At 42.4% G+C, this 20,756-nt stretch overlaps 1 protein-coding gene across 1 annotated transcript in view; it reads left to right on the top strand.

Moving 5' to 3' along the window:
- The window catches only part of LOC141144827 (cadherin-9-like), a 695,333-nt gene that overhangs the window by 433,417 nt on the left and 241,160 nt on the right, over positions 1–20,756 (top strand). The window contains exons 4-5 of the mRNA XM_073630885.1: positions 18,703–18,822; positions 19,824–19,991. Of these exons, the coding sequence (XP_073486986.1) occupies positions 18,703–18,822; positions 19,824–19,991 (288 nt within the window). The remainder of the gene's footprint in view (positions 1–18,702; positions 18,823–19,823; positions 19,992–20,756) is intronic.

Genomic DNA, 20,756 nt, shown 5'->3' with positions numbered 1-20,756 from the left:
GGGCGGAATGGGTTTAATTGATATAAAAGATTATTATTGAGCATCTATGCTTACTCAACTCAAACACTGGATCTCACCTTCTTCCGATATTCTCTGGAGCAGTATAGAACAGGCCCTAAGTCCAACCCGAGATCTACGACACCTCCTGCTATTAGATGTATGGAGACCATTCTCTCTATGCCTATTCCCACTAACTATCCAAGCCTCCCTAATGGCATGGAGAGACCTACACAAACTAACTTCACTTCCCCTAACAACATAGACATCCCAATATCAGTAGAAATCCTAACTCATGCAATTCCGCATACCAATTACTCAGACTGGCTTACTAAAGGTATCTCCTAGATAACTGACTTATACGAGTCAAAGAATGAAACTAGATTTGGAAGAATCCTTTACAAAGACCCAATGGCAAAGTGCACTTAGAACAATATACAAGGCATCCAGATGTGTAAACCACTGGAAGATCTCCCTGAAAATAGCTCAGAGGCGGTACCTTACACCATATAGGATGTCTAAATTCTCCCCCTCCAAATCCCCACTATGCTGGAGAGAGAGTGGTGAGGCGGGATATATCCTACATGTGTTCTTGTCGTGTAAACACCTTGCTAGCTTCTGGAAGAGCATATTTAAATGTAACTCATGTATCCCAGCAATCCTAACATCACCAAGTCCTGGGTTAGCATTACTAACTGGGTATTGTAAGCTTCCCTCCTTGCTTCCGCACAGTGGTTACACACGTCTTACTAGCAGCTAGGTCATTAATAACCAAAAATTGGAAATCAAACATAGTGCCCAATGTATCAGAAGCACTTGAAATTATACAAACTAACTATACTTACAAATCACTACTGGAAAATAAGGATGAAAAGAGACTCTTTTTTGATAAACAATGGAAAATATGGTCAGACTGGTCTATAGCGAATAAGGATCGTACTATGTCATGTGTATTTTCTTTCTTTTTGACTGCATTTATATATTAGTACTACTAGTCTTTCACACATCCTACCTAACTGGAAACTGTTAATGTTAATGTTAACTTAGTTACTATTCATCTACTACCCTACCCCTCCCCCTCTTTCTAACCTTATTGTTCTACAAGAATACACGATGTTATCTTTAGAGGTGAACAACGCCATCCCACATCTCATAGGTGTACATCCTCTATAGACTTATTAATCTATGCAATGTATACTTTGTATACTTTACGCATTACCATGTATTCTTATGCCTTTTACACTACTTGTACCATTTTGTACTATGTTTTGTACTTTGGAAAACTGTTCAATAAAAACTATTTAAAAAAAAAAAATTGATGGCACAACTATAACCCCATCGCTGCATGCCAAGGTCCTAGGTGTAGTCCTGGATCTTAAAGCCCCACGTCCAATCACTGTCCAAATCTTGCCAACTCAACCTGTGCAACATCTCCAAAATACACCCCTTTCTAACCAATGACACAATAAAAATGCTCCTAATTCACTCCCTGGTCATCTCTTGCCTCAACTACTTCAACTCTCTTCTCACTGGCTTACCTCTACATAGTCTATCCCCCCTTCAATCCATCATGAATGCTGCTGCCAGACTCATCCACCTTACCAACCGCTCAGTATCTGCTACACCTCTCTCTCAATCCCTCCACTGGCTTCCGCTCACCCAACAAATTATATTCAAAATACTGACAACTAATTACAAATCCATCCACAACTTAGCCCCAGCACTTGCCTAGTCTCAAAATACCAACCTAATTATTCTCTTCATTCCTCTCAAGACCTTCTGCTCACTAGCTCCCTCGTCACCTCTTCCCATGCTTGCCTCCAGGACTTTTTCAGAACCTCTCCAATCCTATGGAACTTGTTACCCCAATCTGTCCAATTATCTCCTACTCTATTAGCTTTTAGACAATCCCTGAAAACCCTCCTCTTCAGAGAAGTCTACCCTACCCACACCTATCAACTGTATGTCTATTTTCTCCATCAGCTCATCAACCACAATTATTACCTTTTGTTTCACTTGATCCTACCTTCTAGATTATAAGCTCTAACAAGCAGGGCCCTCTGATTACTCCTGTATAAATTGTATTGTAACTGTACTGTCTGCCCTCATGTTGTAAAGCGCTGCACAAACTGTTGACGCTATATAAAACCTGTATAATAATAATAATAATTAGTCATGCACTCCACAAATCTGACCTTTCATGGGTTGGACTTGATGGACTTTTGTCTTTTTTCAACCTCACCTACTATGTAGCTATGGAAGAGTGGCAAGAAGAAAGCCATTGTTGAAGGAAAGCCATAAGAAGTCCCATTTGCAGTTTGCGAGAAGCCATATGGGGGACATAGCAAACATGTGGAAGAAGGTGATCTGGTCAGATCAGACCAAAATTTAACTTTTTGGCCTAAAAGCAAAACGCTATCCACGTGTGGTGGAAAGCTAACACTGCACATCACCCTGAACACACCATCCCCACCGTGAAACATGGTGGTGGCAGCATCATTTTGTGGAGTTTTCTTTAGCAGGGATAGGGAAGCTGGTCAAAGTTGATGGGAAGATGGATGGAGCCGAATACAGGGCAATCTTAGAATAAAACCTGTTAGAGTCTGCAAAAGACTTGAGACTGGGGTGGAGGTTCACCTTCCAGCAGAACAACGACCCTAAACATACAGCCAGAGCTACAATGAAATGGATTAGATGAAAGCATATTCATGTGTTAGAATGGTTCAGTCAAAGTCCAGACCTGAATCCAAATAACAATCTCTGGCAAGACTTGACAATTGTTGTTCACATACACTCTCCATCCAAACTCATGGAGCTTGAGCTATTTTGGAAAGAAGAATGGGCAAAAATGTCACTCTCTAGATGTGCAAAGCTGGTAGAGGCATACCCAAAAAGACTTGCAGATGTAATTGTAGTGAAAGGTGCTTCTACAAATTATTGACTCAGGGGGGCTGAATACAAATGCAAGCCACACTTTTCACATATTTATTTGTAAAACATTTTGAAAACCATTTATCATTTTCCTTCCACTTCACAATTATGTGTCACTTTGTGTTGGTCTATCACATAAAATCCAATAAAATACATTGACATTTTTGACAAAGTGTGGAAAATTTCAAGGGGTATGAATACTTTTTCAAGGCACTGTAGCTCCACGCAATGGATCTTTATCTGCTTCCTAGTGGCTTGGAGAGTAATTCTAAAACACAGTCCTGCTAGTATATGGATAAGGTGGACACTTGCCCTGGCAAGTAGAACTCCAGGCAATTTTTTTTTTTACATGTCCTTGTTGCTGATCTCATATCTTCACCAAATATGTCACACGTGTTCGCCTGAGCTCTGTAGTTTCTCTGTAATAGGCTGCTCATCTTGCTGAAAAAATGTTATTGCCTGGTGACTTCCTGTTTGCAAGACTGCTGGCTGCTAGTCCTCCTGTATCCTCAGCCAGCAGCCTGACACACCCAGTTGTAGTCCTCTGAAAGCAAGCAGGGAGGAAGCAGACATGTAGTGGGTGGAAGGAGTCTCATAGCCCCCGGTCTGTGCCGCCCATGGAGGAGGTGTCCTCCTTCTCCTCCCTCCTCTGCTCCTGGCAGTCACAGCCCCTCCAAACCATCGCTGCAGCACAGCCCCCCACTGCCACCTGCCCGCCTGCTATCTCTGTGTAGAGCGGGGATTATTATCAGAGATCACTTGTATGACACAGTGGGATCTCCCGCTGTGTGAGGTATTGTATATGAGAACACCGATCGCTGATGTCTCGCCTCCCACCGGTATTGGAACAGTGCTCCGTCACTCACAATACCGGCAGGACATCAGCGATCGGTGTTCTCATATACAATACCTGACACAGCGGGAGATCCCCGCTGTGTCATACAAGTAATTTCTGATATTAATCCCCGCTCTACACTGGTGATCCCTGACATGTGGCATTAGTGGTCCCTGACATTCAGCACGGGTGGTCCTTGACATATGGTACTGGTGGTCCCTGACATTCGGCACTGATGGTCCCTGACATTCAGTACTGGTGGTCCCTGACATTTGGCACTGGTGGCCCCCGACATTAAGCACTGGTGGCCCCTGACATGCGTCACTGGTTGTCCCTGACATTCGGCACTGGTGAGCCCTGACATGCGGCACTGGTGGGCCCTGAAATGCGGCACAGGTGGTCCCTGACATGGGGCACTGGTGGTCCCTGACATACGGTACTGGTGGTCCCTGAAATTCGGCACTGGGGGTCCCTGACATGTGGCACTGGTGGCCCCTGCAATGCATTTATATTAAAATGCTTTGCATTTATAAGGCTGTAGACTATCATACCATGTGTTACTGAGTAGCATGGTTTGCTGGCTGCAGAATAAGGGGTGTGATTTATGTTGAAGTGGGTGAGTTCACATTTACATGTACAAGCCTAGTGTACCTCCCACATTCACTCCAATTCCAAGAATTCATGGGAAATGTAGTCAGATTACAGTTTAGAGAGAGAGAGAGGATATGATGCAATCACTGTTCTAACACCTCCTCCTTGCCAGAATACAGGCTGCATTTTTTCAAATAATAGAGCTGACTTCCTGAAAATTCAATCAGACATTTCTCTTAAACGGTAAGAAATTTCATAAATGTAATAACTGTTTAGTGTTTTGTGTGTGGGGGTGTACTAATGGGGAATTTTTTGAAAATTCCAGAGTTCTGCTTTAAAGCTTAGTATGTTTATGAAGGTTTCCCATCCATGCTTCCTAGTGAGATACCTATTGCTTATAAGCAATGTTCCTTATCTGAAATTCTTTCTTATTGTATACGCAGTCTACGCAGTTAAAGTGTTTTTTTGGCTATATGAACCAGATCTTCTTGCTTTTATTTATACCGCATCTATCTTTTACAATTGCTTTCTCTCCCTATGTTTGATTCCTTCATTACTTTTGACAAACCTCAATAAAAATTGTGAGTATAAATAAATTAATCACACCATGAAAAAGTAATTTAAGACAAAAAGAAACCATATCCCATGGTGTGCCGGCTTCCCATTTTAAGATGGTGTTAGTGATTGTGCTTGTGGAAAGTGCTGAAATAAAGGGCACATGTAATACACAATCATTGCTTCAGAGTTAAAAAAAAACAGATAAAAAGATTTAGCAACCATTGTAGTTAAAACTGGCAATTAAGTCCCCATTAGGGATGACCTGAACACCCCTGTGTTCGGTTCGCAGCAGAAGTCCCGGAAAGGGGAAATGTTCTAACCCGAACAGCAAACCCCATTGAAGTCTATGGGAGCCGAACAGGAAAAATCAAAAGTGCCCATTGTGAAGGCTTATATGCAAGTAATTGGCCATAAAAGGGGTATGGGGGTCTGGGTACTGCCCTGGGGGACATGTATCAATAAAAAATAATAATAACAATTGTTTTTTTCTGGAGCAGTGATTTTAATGATGCTTAAAGTGCAACAATGAAAATGAAAAATTACTTCAAATATCATGCCTGGGGGGCCTTCTTAATGTGCCTGTAAAGTGGTGCATTTGTAGCATATACAGAACATGCTACAGCAAGAATGACATTTCTAAAGAAAAAAAAACATTTAAAATGACTTGCGGTTACAATTGCCAGCACCCGGCTATTAAAAAATAAATAAAAAAACAGCATGGGGTCCCCCCCCCAGTTCATACCAGGCCCTTGAGGGCCTGGTAGGGATTTTAAGGGGAAAATCCATAATTTAACGCCAAAATAAAAAAAAAACAGAGTGGGGTCCCCCCAAAATCCATACCAGACCCTTATCCGAGCATGTAGCCTGGCAGATCAGGATGAGGGGATGAGCAAATGCCCCCCTCCTGAGCCATACCAGGCCATATGCCCTCAAAATGGGGGGTGGGTGCTTTGGGGCAAAGGGGCTCTGTGCCCCCACCCCAAAACACCTTGTTCCTGTGTTGATGGGGACAAGGGCCTCTTCCCAACAACCCTGAGCTGTGGTTGTTGGGGTCTGTGGGTGAGGGGCTTATCGGAATCTGAAACCCTCCTTTAACAAGGGGGCCCCCAGATCCTGTCCCCCCTATGTGAATGGGTATTGGTACATCATACCCCTAAACATTCACCAAAAAATGTAAAAACCACAAGAGACAGTTTTTGAAAAATCTTTTATTAAAGAATAGAAAAGTGTCCCGCCATGTCATCCACTGTCAATCACGACCTGAAAAATAGGAAAAAATGTAAACGCTCCGCCTCCATTGGAGGCTACCCATCGTATGTGCTCTCTTGCCTTTGACAGCTCTTATATATGCAAGAGAGGGGCCACCTGGTGATATCATCGGGTGGCCCCGCCCTTGCCTATATAAGAGCTGTGGCGTGATTGGCGGTAGATTACATCGTGGGATACTTTTTTATATATTTTTATTTTTTTAATAAAGGATTTGTCAAAAACTGTCTCTTGTGATTTGTACTTTTTGACACTTTTTTGGTGAATGGGTAGGGGTACCATATACCCGATAGCCATTCACATGGGGGGAATCTGGGGTCCCCCTTGTTTAAAGGGGCTTCCAGATTCCGATAAGCCCCCATCTGCAAACCCCGAAAACTGCAGCCCAGGGTTGTCAGGAATAGGCTCTTGCCCCCATCAACATTGGGACAAGGTGCTTTGGGGTGGGGGTGCCCTAAAGGACCCACCCCAAATGTCGAGGGCATGTGGCCTGGTATGGCTTGGGGGCGCTTGCTCATCCCCCTATCCTGACTTGCCAGGCTGCATGCTTGGATAAGGGTCTGGTATGGATCTTGGGGGGGACCCCACATCGTTTTTTATTTTTATTTTGGTGTGGGTTCCCCTTAAATTCCATAGCCAGGTGCCGGAAATTGTAAACGTGAGTCATTTTAAATGGGATTTTTCCCTTAACATCTTTCAGGACAGCACCTGAGAGAGTGGATCCTCCCACTTGTCAGGAAACACGACTCCACCAAACTTTAAAAGGAGGCTCCTTCCCACATGTTTCCAGTTTTTGTGTTCCCTCGGGCAGGGAACACTTAGTGGGGAGTCAGGAGCTCTCAAAGTGCTGTCCTGAGAGGCTAGGCTCCCTACTCCACCATTTTTTTCTTTTCCCTACCTCAGAGAGCCAATTCCTCCCATTTCCACAGGGTGATGCAGAATCTGTTGAATGGGCTCCTACTCCCTCGTCAGTGCTCGGGGAGAGCCGGGACTGCTCCAGGGGTTGCGGCAAGTGGGCAAGTGGCGGGGGACATCAACTTTTTTCTCAGGTCCGGCCACTTCTCTGAATGCCACCACCATCTTGGGATGGGCAGTCAGGACTGCATCCACTGGAAATGAGGTACCTGGAAGTGGGGTGGCATCCTAGGCGCAGGGCTTCATTTCCCCCCCAAAAAGCGCAGGGAGAGGAGGGAGGAACGGGTCTGGTGCCTATATTTCTGGGTCCGGTCTGGTGCAGAGGCCCTAATGGAGTCTGGAACCAGCGTTTAGCCACATACATCACGCTGCAGTACCAGGATGGATTTGGGAACCGCGGCAAGTAGGAGAAGCACCGGTACCAGCAAGACCCAGGTAAGGGGCAGATGGGTTTTCTGCTCTGCGTTATTTTGAGGTCTCTCTCTCTCCCTTTCTCTATCTCTTCAGTGGGATTTGTGTTGGGTTTCCCCCTGGTGGCGGGGCCTGTCTGGGCACATGATGCTTATAGTTTTCTCACTGTGCACCAGTGGTGAGCATATTGAAAGAGTTCAGGCTGACTCAATAGGATGGTTTATTTTTTCTATTTCTTTTTTCCCTTGTCACGGCAGGCTTGAATAAATAAAAATGCCCTTCATGCAAAGCAAAATTACCTGAAGGCTGGAAAAAGACACTATGTCAAGTATGCATTGACTCTTTAGTGAAGGAAGAGGCTTCTTCTGCTTGCAGTGATTTGATTGCATCAGTCAAAAAGGAACCATTCAATCCTTTTAATCTTTGCTTGCAAATCCATACCAAAGTCAGCTGGCCACCTTACAATCCTCTCAGAGCTCACTGTTAGTCCTGACAGTGGAGGCAGAAGTAGGTCCTCATAACCCGGAAGGGTATTCCCTCTCACATTTTAAGGAAGAGTCGGATGAGGAGGAGGACGAGGTGGAAAACTCACCTTCTAAATATAAATTGTCTTTGGATCAAGTTGATGGCCCACTAAGGGCAATTTATGCTACCTTAGGCCTAGAGGAAGAGCAAAAGGAATTGCATGCCAGGATGTATGCAGGACTCAGTGAGCCCAAAAATCTTACTTTTCCGGTCCACTCAGTAATTACTGAGACAATTAGGAAAGAAGAGGCTGAACCAGAAAGAAAGCCTTTCTTCCCAAGGGCCTATAAAAGGAGGTTCCCATTCAATGAAGACCCAGCGGCACTTTGGAATAAAGTTCCAAAACTTGATGCAGATTTTCTCAGGTTTCAAGAACTGATCTGGCATTTGAGGACATGGGGATTTTAAAGGACCCCATGGATAAAAAGATGGATCAACAAGCTTAAGAGGGCTTGGCAATCCATCTTGGGTAACCTCAAACAAGCAATGGCAACTACTTTTGTCTCTAGGAATATGGAATATTGGGTGAATCAGCTTAAAGCTCATGTAATAGCTGATTCCCCCAAGCAAGAAATTCTCGATTCCTTTACGACTTCGTCAGCAGCTGTAGCTTATGTTTCAGACACATCAGAATCTATTTGGATGACAGCAAAAGCTGCAGCCCTAACTCAGTCAGAAGGGTGCTGTGGTTAAAAACCTGGCTGGGAGATGCGGCATCCAAAAACAAGCTATGTGGGGTCCCATTCTAAGGGGACTTATTGTTTTTTTGAATATTTACAAAGGTGATGGCAGAAGCCTTCGCACCTCTCCCCCTTCAAGGAGTCGCAGTAATCCCGTACCCGGATGACCTGCACCTTCTTTGCCCCTTCCAGGGAGAAATTGTTAGAAGACCTGGGCAAGGCCTGCAGTCATTTAGAAACCTTGGGTTGGATTGTGAATGTTCAAAAGTCAAACTTCAATCCGGCTCAACAGGTACAATTTCTGGGGTACCAAATAAGCTCAGTGGAGCAATTTTTCTTCTAGAAGGGAAAAAAATCAAAGTCCAAAATATAATAGCTATGCTACAGACAAATCAGGAAATGTCAGTCAGAAGGGTTATGTCAGCCCTAGGAACTTTAACCTCGACTATACCAGCCATTCAATGGGCAAGGCTACATTTCAGACCTCTTCAGAGTTTCCTTCTAAAGACATGGAACTACAGCACAGAATCTCTGGACGCAAAGGTAAAGATTCCCACCAGAGTCAAACAATCACTTTGGTGGTGGAGAAATCAGGCAATTTTGTCAAAAGGCCTACTTTGGTGATTCACAATAGAAAAAGTGGTGATGATGGATGCCAGCATGTGGGGATGGGGGCCCACTTGAATCAGAACTTAGCAAAGGGAGAATGGTCCCAGTCCGAGGCAAAAAGGTCCTCAAATTGGAGGGAACAAAGGGCAGTCTCCTTAGCATTGGATGCCTTCTCTCCAATCCTCCAAGGATTCCATGTCCAGATTCTATCAGACAACACCACTTCCATAGCCCACCTGAACAAGCAGGGAGGCACAAGAAGTGAAACGCTTCAGTTGCTGGCATCAAAGATCCTAGAGTGGGCGGAAAATCATTTGCACAGGTGGACCGGTTTGCGTCAGAAGAAAATGCACATCTCCCGCTTTTCTTTTCCATTCACAGAAACAACAGTTCTCAGGGGATAGATGCCTTGGCACATCCTTGGAACTTTCATCTGGGTTTTGCCTTTCTCCCGTTCCAGCCAATTCCATTAGTATTGAGGAAAATACAAAAGAAAAAGGTGTCCGTAATCCTGATTACTCCATTCTGGCCAAAAAGAGCTTGGTTTACCATCGTTCTGAAGATGGCAGTCAAACCATTTTGTCAGCTACCTCTCCGACAAGATTTACTTCTGCAGGGTCTGATACATCACCCGGATGTGGCCAGACTAAGCCTCACCGCCTGGTATCTGAGGAGCAGTTGTTAAGGGACAAAGGTCTGTCAGAACCCTTAGTAAACACTTTACTTTCCAGTAGCAAAACAGTAACTAGAAACATTTACGTTAAATATTGGAAGGTCTACAACTCCTGGTGTTGTTCGACAAATAAAACTGTAGAAAATTTGGTGTCAGTATTGGAATTCCTACAAAATAGCGCAGACAAAGGCCTTGCAGTCAGCACACTTAAGGTGCAAGTGACTGCATTGGGAGTTTTTCTGGAGAGACCAGTCTCTTCTGAGCCCTTGGTCACAAGATTTTTTAAAGCACATACTAGATCTAGACCAGATCCAGCTAAGCATTTTCCCAAATGGGATCTATCAGTGGTCCTACAAGCCATCACAAAGGAACCTTTTGAACAATTACAAGCAGTATCTCTAAGAAATCTAACATTTAAGACTTTATTTCTAGTTGCAATCACATTGGCTAGGAGAATTAGTGAACTGCATGCCCTATCGGTTAAAGAACCTTTCCTATCCATCTACACAGATAGAATTATACTTAAAACAGATCTGGAGTTTTCACCAAAAGTAGCGTCAGTTCACAACAGGTCACAGGAAATCATCCTACCAACCTCTTACTCAATCCCTTCGGGGGAAAAAGAAAGCCAATTCCACAATTTGGATGTAAGAAGAACTCTATTACATTACCTTGAAGTAACAAAGGATTTTAGGTTTTTGGACTCTTTGTTTGTACTTTTTTCAGGCAAAAAGAAGGGCCACCAAGCATCAAAGGGGTCAATTTCTAGATGGCTTAAATTCACTATTCTGGCAGCCTACTCTCAGTTGGGGCTATCTCCCCCACTAGGAATTCAAGCAAATTCTACCAGGGCTCAAACCACTACATGGTGCCACCCCAGATCAAATTTGTAAGGCTGCTACATGGTTACTTAACGTTTGTCCATCATTACAGACTGGATCTTCTGTCAGCAAATGATCAGGTTTTTGGCAGAAGGGTCCTCTGGGCTGTGGTCCCTCCCTAGTTGGTAAGTTTTATTTATCCTCTCAGGTGCTGTCCTGAAAGTCGTTAAGGGATAATTCAAGTTAGACTTACCGGTAACTTGTTTTCCAGGAGTCTTTCAGGACAGCAACAACCCACCCTTATTGTTTGATTTTTTGCTGTGACTAACCATATTCTGATTATATGTTCCAGCTTGTGCCGGAAGTTCTGTACTACTACTGGCAACATGTGGGAAGGAGCCTCTTTTTAAAGTTTGGTGGAGGTATGTTTCCTAACAAGTGGGATGAGCCACCCTCTCAGGTGCTGTCCTGAAAGACTCCTGGAAAACAAGTTACCGGTAAGTCTAACTTGAATTTTTTTAATTTAGAAATGTCAGTTTTGCTGTAGCATGGACTGTATGAGTTACAAATATGCCACTTTAGAGGCACATTAAGGCCCCAGGCATGATAGTTAAAAAAATTTTTAATTTTAATTGTTGCACTTTAACCACTGTGGTTAAAGAAGGTTTTACCCCCTTCCTGACCAGAGCACTTTTTACAATTTGGCACTGCGCTGCTTTAACTGGTAATTGTGCGGTCATGCAATGCTGTACCCAAACTAAATTTGCTTTCTTTTTTCCCACAAATAGAGATTTCTTTTGGTGCTTTTTGATCACCTTTGTGGGTTTTTTTGCGCTATAAACAAAAAAGCATAACAATTTTGAAAAAAAAAATTTTTTTACTTTTTGCTATAATAAATATCCCCAAAATGCAAAATGTTTTTAAAAAATAAATTTCTTCATCAGTTTAGGCCAATATATATTCTTCTTCATATTTCTGGTAAAAAAAATTTGCAATAAGCATATATTGATTGGTTTGTGCAAAAGTTATAGTGTCTACAAACTACGGGAAAGTTTTATGCCATTTTTTTTTACTATTAATGGCGGTGATCTGAAATTTTTAGCCGTATTGCAACGGACAAATCAGACACTTTTGACACATTTTTGGGACCATTGACATTTATACGGTGATTAGTGCTATAAAAAATGCATTGATTACTGTGTAAATGTCACTGGTAGGGAAGGGGTCAACACTAGGGGGTGATCAAGGGGTTAAATGTGTGTTCCCTCATTGTGTTCTAACTGTATGGGGATACACATACGCACACATATAAACACACAGACACAGTTCATACATATAAACACATACATACACACATACATACACACACATACAGTACACACACATATACACACACACACATACAGTACACACACACACATACATATAAACACACAGATAGCCTTTTAAAAATCAGCAGTAACTGTACCTTTCTTCTAACTGCTGGGTACTGCACTGTAGGGAAGGCAGAGAGCAGAGCCCACTCTCGCAAGACAGCTGCTCTCCCTTGCTTTTACTTTCCTACAGAGCTCTCCAGTGCTGATTTATCTGGGGATCAGAGAGGGAGCCGCGGCACCCCTGGTGACCTCTGGTGGAACACCAGTATACAGCGGCACACCGCTTGAAAAAAGCTGGTCTACAAGACAGCTCACTTAATCATAGGATATTAAAAGATTAGTCTGGCAGAAAAAGATCCTCTATAAAGCCATGCTAATTACTACCAATGATACTGTTTTCATAAGTATAGGTAATTACATGAGGCATGCAAGGTTTTCATAAATGATGATAAGGGGTTGCTGATTGGATAGGGTCATTTGATGACATTGCCACTTCTTTGCCTGGGTTTAATGACCATGTGACAAAGATGTATTTGAGGAAATGGTGGGTGTGGAATGCTTTGGCCCAAGAGGCCTTGGAGGCCAATTAGATGGATTAGATGGATGGGGTGATAAAGGTTGTGAAGCATAGTTATGGTATTGTGGTAATGACCAGGGCTTTTTTTCTCAGAGAAAAGGTGCAGGAACTCACCCTCTCTGTCCAACTCTCCGCCCCAATCATGCCCAAACCCCTCCCCCAGCCACACCTTCCTTAGAAGAGAGATTTACAGTGGCGCCAAAAAATTGTAATGAATTAAGGCTTAGAACTGTGTATCACATAAGGGGAATTCCCCAAAATCCCCCCCCAGCTCTCCTCATCACAAATCCCCTCCTAGCTTTCCTCTCATCACAAATCCCCTCCTAGTTCTCCTCTCATCACACATCCCCTCCTAGTTCTCCTCTCATCACACATCCCCTCCTAGTTCTCCTCTCATCACAAATCCCCTCCTAGCTCTCCTCTCATCACAAATCCCCTCCTAGTTCTCCACTCATCACAAATCCCCTCCTAGTTGTCCTCTCATCACAAATCCCCTCCTAGCTTTCCTCTCATCACAAAGCCCCAGCTCTCCTCTCTGCTGACCCCCCTCCACACACATACTTTCTCAGCTCCCCTTTCATCACAAGTTCCCCCAGCTCTCCTCTGTGTACAATGCTCTCTCCCTCTGCTAAATGCACACAAACTTTACCTCTCTGCACATATTCCCCCTCCCCCACACACTTTCACAGTGCACTCCTCTCTGAATGAACTCAGTCTCTGCAAAGCTCTCCCTAAAAAAATCCCCCTTCCCAGCACAAATCTCCTTCCACCCCACAAATCCATATCCCAGCACAGCTTCTAATCCCAGCAAAAATACCCCATCCCAACATTCCCCAAGCATAAATCCTCCTCCCAGTACAAATTCTCTCCCCCAAATCTCCCCTTCCAGCACAACATGCTCCCCATCCTGGAACAATTCCTCTCCCCTTGTTCATTTCCTCCAAGCCCCTCCTACACAAGTCCTCTTCACAGTTCTCATATCCTCCCACCTAAATCTGCCCCCTGCCGGTACAAACTTTTCCCTTACAAACACAAATCATTTCCCCCTTTCTAATCCAAATTCAAACCTCCATACTGTAGCAGTTTTAATGGGCCTTTCCTGAGATTTGAACTAAATCCCAGCGTCCCATGAATCCGGGCTGAGTCCTGGAGCCCAGAGCTGGAACAAGTTCTGGCACTTGGCTCCACTAACTTGTCAAGCAAGAGTTTGTGTGGGCCTCCAAGGTAAATGTCCTCCATCCAAGAATATCTGGGAGGGAGAGGGCTAGTGCTGGAAGGGGGGAGAGGGCTAGTGCTGGAAGGGGGAGGGCTAGTGCTGGAAGGGGGGAGAGGGCTAGTGCTGGAAAGGGGTAGAGGGCTAGTACTGGAAGGGGGGGCTAGTGCTGGAAGGGGGGCTAGTGCTGGAAGGGGGGAGGGCTAATGCTGGAAGGGGGAGGGCTAGTGCTGGAAGGGGAGGGGGAGGGCTAGTGCTGGAAGGGGGAGGGCTAGTGCTGGAAGGGAGAGGGGGAGAGGGCTGGTGCTGGAAGGGAGAGGGGGGGAGAGGGCTAGTGCTGGAAGTGGGGGCTAGTGCTGGAAGGGGGGGTTGGAAATGTGCTGGGGGAGAGGGGAGCTAGTGCTGGAAGGGGGGGTGGGAAATGTGCTGGAGGGAGAGGGGGGGTAGTGCTGGAAGGGGGGGTTGGAAATGTGCTGGGGGAGAGAGGAGCTAGTGCTGAAAGGGGGGTGGAAATGTGCTGGGAGGAGAGGGGGGGCTAGTGCTGGAAGGGGGTTGGAAATGTGCTGGGGGGAGAGTGGGGCTAGTGCTGGAAGGGGGGTGTTGGAAATGTGCTGGGAGGAGAGGGGGGCTAGTGCTGGAAGGGGGGGTTGGAAATGTGCTGGGGGAGAGGGGAGCTAGTGCTGGAAGGGGCTGTCAGGTTTGAAATTAATTCCACACTGATTTCTGGCATATGTCCTTTTTCATACCAAAACACATATCCTCCTAACCCCCCAATCACTCCACCAAGTGTACATCGTTTTTGTTTCCTCCTTCCCAATCCCAGCCACTCCCCCCCCTTTCATCCCTGTCTATCTATAAAGCATAGAAAAGTTTGTACAGACCTGAAGTCAGCGAGTGTTCCTGCTCCCCCTCCTCTTGTGTGTATACAGAGCTGAATGAGAAGGAGGAGGGGGAGGAGACAGCTTTGTTCTGCTGTGTGTGAGTGAGACAGGCTGCTGCAGGGATGGGAGACATGCAGCTGATGATCGTGCAGACAGCAGACATGTCACTCCCAATGCAGTCCGGTGTGAATGACGTGTCCGGGTCTAGAGCAGATGAAAACCCGTACACATCATTCAAAAACCGGACTGTCCGGGAGAGGAGAGGGCTACCAGAGGTTCCGGAACGCAGTTCCGGTGAGTTCCGGCTGAAAAAAGCCCTGGTAATGACTATTATGATGGTGATCGAGAAGGGGTGAGGTAATGGTCATAAGGCCCATAAGGAGGTGGTGGTTCTGAGGAGCAGTATGTAGTATCCCAATCAGATCTGGATGGAGAAATTAACATAGCAATGTATCAAATGACAGCTGCCCATATATTAGTATTCAGGTCAAGAGGAATTATTCTTGTTAGTCCCTCAAGACTCCTTGCAAAGATCAGTTTTTCTGACCTGTTGCCTTCCATGCATTTGGCCATGGTGGCCATAATGTCCTATATCCGATTAAAGTTTTGTCCTGCTGCCCTTTCTTTTGCACTACCTATACTGTAATTGTTCTTGTATGAACAAGACTCAAACTTATCACCTAAAACAAATGTCTATAAGTAAACAGTGGCACTAAAGTACATAAATAAAATTACATAGCAATACCAGTGCATGCTATTGTTACATATACTGGAAGCTGTGATATACATTAAAACACCCAAATGAAAAAAATATATAGCAGAAAAGTTCATGTAGAAAACAAGGTGCCAAAGTTTGCTTCAATAGTGTTCAGCTCTTCACAACATACTACGTGTGTGCAAGCTACCACTTTCCCATTAGATTTAAACTCACTGAATCTATTTGCCTCAGATTCTCATATTTGGCAATTGAGCTATTAACCACAAAAGGTTAATAAACCCTCCACAGCAATCTCCAACTCTGTAGATATGGATCAAGCTGCTCATGTATAGGAAGAAAAGGGAGAGCTCCACTAGTGAAGTATGTCTCAAACACGTTTTATTTAAAAGGAGTCTTCAATCATTACACTTGCAATATTTCAATTAAAAACAGGCATGTAACAAATATACATCCACACCATATCCTCGGTTAGACCTAGTGCCAAATGGCTGTGTCTCACCGGGCCAGGGTATCTTGCCAGAACATCACTTCCTGCTTCACGAAATGTATCACTTCCAGTTGCCATACAGCCACATTCTGACACAATTCACTTGGGTATTTGTATGCATATCACAGCTTCCAGTGTATGTAACAATAGCATGCACTGGTAATAGGCTATGTAATTTTATTTCTGCACTTTAGGGCCGCTTTTTACCTATAGATATTTGTTTTAAGTGATAAGTTTGAGTTTTTGATTATTTTAAATTGGCAGCTAATCAAATTAAGTAGACACAGTTTACCTTTATTTCATTTTTTTGTGGGGAATTGTTGGGATTCATGTTTTATCATTTTGTAGATCACTTATCCAAGGATTAGTACTTGTATAAACAAGGGCAACACTTTGTGGTGGAGCTAATTATTCCACAGATAAAGAGGGTCACAGAAGAGGAAATTGTAATTTGGGTTTGTGGCTGCTCAATTTCTGGAACATCTTCTTTAAAATTGACCGAAGGAAGTCCATTTGTTTTGCATGTAAATATGCAGTCGGAGCAGAGGCCACTGATTCACTTATGTGTTCTCATAAGGATCTCTGGTAATGTGCATAATCATCCTTGAGTCTCTTTTCTTTAATTGTAATTGTCTTTACTGTTAAAAGAAAATAAATGATTTATTAAATTTGTTTTTAGGTACCTAGAAACCGGATAATCATTGGTTAGTCTGCAATAAGCATTTTATGCACACTCCCATAATCTTAAAAAAACTAAAGGCTATCAGTGCAATTTAAGTTCCATGTGCCCAGTGCAACTTTCTTCACCAGCATGAATAATTCCTTTTTGTGGACTCCTCGTTAATACACAACAAGAAAAGGGCTCATGGGACCCATGGTGTCTCAGGGACACAGGCAGGGTGCATACATCAGGGATGAATTTGCATCCTACTTTGCTTCTCCCACAGGACAGGTCCATGGCATCTTGAGGCAGTGGATTATTTTAACATTATTAGAAATGCTGTTGTTCTTTTAATGAAATCTATCTTCTGTGGTGTGCTGCATTATTAAGTTGACTAAGATAATCATTAATCTTGGTTTTTGTGTGTGTTCCTCGCACAATTTTTTTTTTTTTTACATGTCTTACCATTTACATGATGTCTACCCAGATTTGCATCATCCTATCAACACTATCCAAAACAAGGTCTCACATACCAATAGCCAGGTTCCATAATTGAAAATAGTGATTATAATCCCTAAATGAATCTACACTATCAGCATATTAGGATGTTTCTGCTAATCCATGAGAAAGAATAAGAGAGAGAATAGAGATTTTGCTTTGTAGAACTTTATTTAATTATCATATTAGGGCCCATATATTTTGCATGTATAATCATGTTTTTGTAGATTTGAATTTTAAAATTGCACATTTATAAATGGGCTGAGCGTTATGCCGCGTACACACGGTCGGACTTTTCGTCTACAAAAGTCCGACAGCCTGTCCGACAGACTTCCGGCGGACTTTCGGCGGACTTGCAGCAGACTTTCTAACGAACGGACTTGCCTACACACGACCACACAAAAGTCCGACGGATTCGTACGTGATGACGTACACCGGACTAAAATAAGGAAGTTCATAGCCAGTAGCCAATAGCTGCCCTAGCATGGGTTTTTGTCCGTCGGACTAGCACACAGACGAGCGGATTTCGGGGTCCGTCGTAGTTACGACGTAAAGATTTGAAGCATGTTTCAAATCTAAAGTCCGTCGGATTTGAGGCTGAAAAAGTCTGCTGAAAGTCCGGAGAAGCCCACACACGATCGGATTACCAGCCAGCTTTAGTCCGTTGGACTTTTGTAGACGAAAAGTCCGACCGTGTGTACGCGGCATTATAGACAGCCACTGATCAGACTCATACAAAAACATTTCAACTGTCTTATTAGAATCCGGTGATTATAGGACATTCAGCATTTATTACCCATAGCATAAAAAGATGTATGTCAGCATATGTTTCTTTTGCATTCGTGTTGGTACAGTATGTGGTGCATATAAGCCTAAGGCTACTTCTGGTTGAAATTAACTTTCCTGTGAAGTTTATATACTTACGTGAGACCCATATAAAGCTCTTGACAGTTCATCTACTAGTAATTTAGTTGATGCTAGGAAAACTGCAATTAAAGTTTCTAGGTATGCCAATTAAAGCTCCCAGCCAGAAATGGTCTGATCCAGGCCAAAACTGTGTAAAATGTGCTTTAAGATTTTCACTCACCAAGTGTTATGATATTATGCACTTCCAAGGCTCCTAGAGATTCATAGAAGCAATTTAGAGTATTTTGTCATCCATCAAAACCATATCACGTCGTGGTAAACATTCCAGTCAATGAATTGGAAAGATACAAGGCCTGCTATCTTTATCCATGGAGTTTAGGTAAATCTTAAGTGACCTGTGCTTATAGGAGGGGAGATTTTAGATTTAATTAAATATTTAAATATTGCCTGCAAGTAGTGTTGAAAGGAAAATATTTGATTATTACAGTATGTCTGTATTTTTTTATGTACACACCATAGTGTACTATTTGTCATCCAGTTATTTTTACTTTTGTGAATATCTATAGTAAAGCCTTGTGTACCTCTAAATATGCAATATATTACTGTTTCCAGGTACATCTGTGATTCAGGTGACTGCCATAGATGCTGATGATCCTTCCTATGGTAATAGTGCTAAAATTGTGTACAGCATTATTCAGGGACAGCCATATTTCTCAGTTGATGCTGACACAGGTAAGAATATCATATCAGTGCTCAGTTTTCTGTGGACATTTCATGGATAAAGAAGAAAAAATAACACACTGTATATCACTGTTCTGTACCACTGCATCACATTAATGTACAAGCCTAAAACTGTTCATTTGAAACTCTCAAATATCACAGCAATGAATCATTGAGACCTCATTAGCCTGTTTTATGTTGGCTAGCAGGATTTCTGCATTAAATCCAATGTGGTTAATTTTAATTTTTGACAAATGAACATTAACTTCATTAATTTCACAAATCCAAACATGTACAAGCAACATTTCTATTATTGTTTATTTCCCTTGTACACAATGAAGTATTCGAGGTGAACGCTGCTCTACCTGATTAAGTAGCTAAAGTGAAATTCTCTACTCCTTTAATAAAAAGGATTGTAATACTGTAGTGCAGTGTAATCCGTTAATATAATTGTTTTTTTTTTTATATAAGACATATCTGGTTAAAAATAATTTTTACTATATCAGGTGAAGCTTATGTAAGAAAAGATTTTATTATTACTTAGAGAGACCAACCAACCAAAACATCAAAGATGTGATATTGCCTATTTGTGTTAAACAAAGAGACAGAGAGTACAATTATATAAAAAACAATACCCAGCAAACAATGTTGTTCTTTTTCAATAAATTGTACAAAATGCTTTGTAAGTATCTGTTAATTAAATTATAATGTTGCTCATGGGAATGAGGAGAGCTTATTATCATGCATTTTGATGCAATGAATGAAAACAATTTTTACTTTAAATTTGTTAATCCTGCGTACAGTATTATTCATTTGATTTATTTGCTGTTATCCAGAGATTAATCAAACAATCTGATTATTGAATGTTGTAGCACCTGTTAAGTGGTATGGTGTTGTGTTTGTAAAAATGGAGAAGTTATCTCCAGTGTGCATCTGCTGACAAAGATTTTACATCTGCAGTGTATTTCATGTGAAAATATTTTAAAACAGTGTTTTTCCCCTGCTTTTTGCAGGCATAATCAAAACTGCTTTACCAGACATGAGCAGAGAGAACAGGGAACATTACCAAGTGGTTATTCAGGCCAAAGATATGGGCGGCCAGATGGGAGGATTATCTGGGACCACCACGGTGAACATCACACTGACTGATGTCAATGACAATCCGCCTAGATTCCCACAGAGTAAGATTCATTTAATACTTGTGCTGTGTTTAAAACCCTGTTTAAATTTGGTAATTTAACAGATACCATCTGCGATGCGCTTTCATAAATACTGAGCTACTGCAGAGCCTGCTTATAGCTTTATCCTAGATAAAGGAGAGCAGTAGCCTGTTTTAATAGAATTTTTTTTTTTTGCTTCCGTTTATTGCAAAATAGTAAAACAAAATTAAAACCATCCATTTTTTCTGCAACACAGACCTTTACAAGCTGTATTTTACTTAATGTTTGCAGGCAGAAATAGGATTATTAATAACATATTTTATTCATGACAACACAAACTGCTTTTCAATTCTTTATAATGAGAGACATTTCAAGACATGGGAAATGGTAGTTGTCTTTAAAACTAACATCAAGTGGGGGAAGCAATGAAATTTGCAACAGATGTAGTTTTGAGTTACCAACTAAAATACAGTAATCTTTTGCTTTATTTATTTATTTATTTATTGCCTATTTTATGCTTGTTGTTATCACTGGTAATTTAAATAGATAGTAATATAAGTTTAATCAGTTTAGCCACTTGGTATTGCAGCAAAGTTATAATTAAAGTACAGTATCTCACAAAAGTGAGTACACCCCTCACATTTTTGCAAATATTTTATTTACCTTTCCATGTGACAACACTGAAGAAATGTACAATGTAAAGTAGTGCGTTTACTGCTTTTATAACAGTGTAAATTTTCTGTCCCCTCAAAATAACTCAACACTAAGCCATTAATGCCTAAACCG

This window comes from Aquarana catesbeiana, linkage group LG05, assembly GCF_042186555.1.
Source record: "Aquarana catesbeiana isolate 2022-GZ linkage group LG05, ASM4218655v1, whole genome shotgun sequence".
Lineage (NCBI taxonomy): Eukaryota > Metazoa > Chordata > Amphibia > Anura > Ranidae > Aquarana > Aquarana catesbeiana.
The sequence above is the reverse complement of the archived record's forward strand: the minus strand, read 5'-3'. Positions and strand labels throughout refer to the sequence as shown.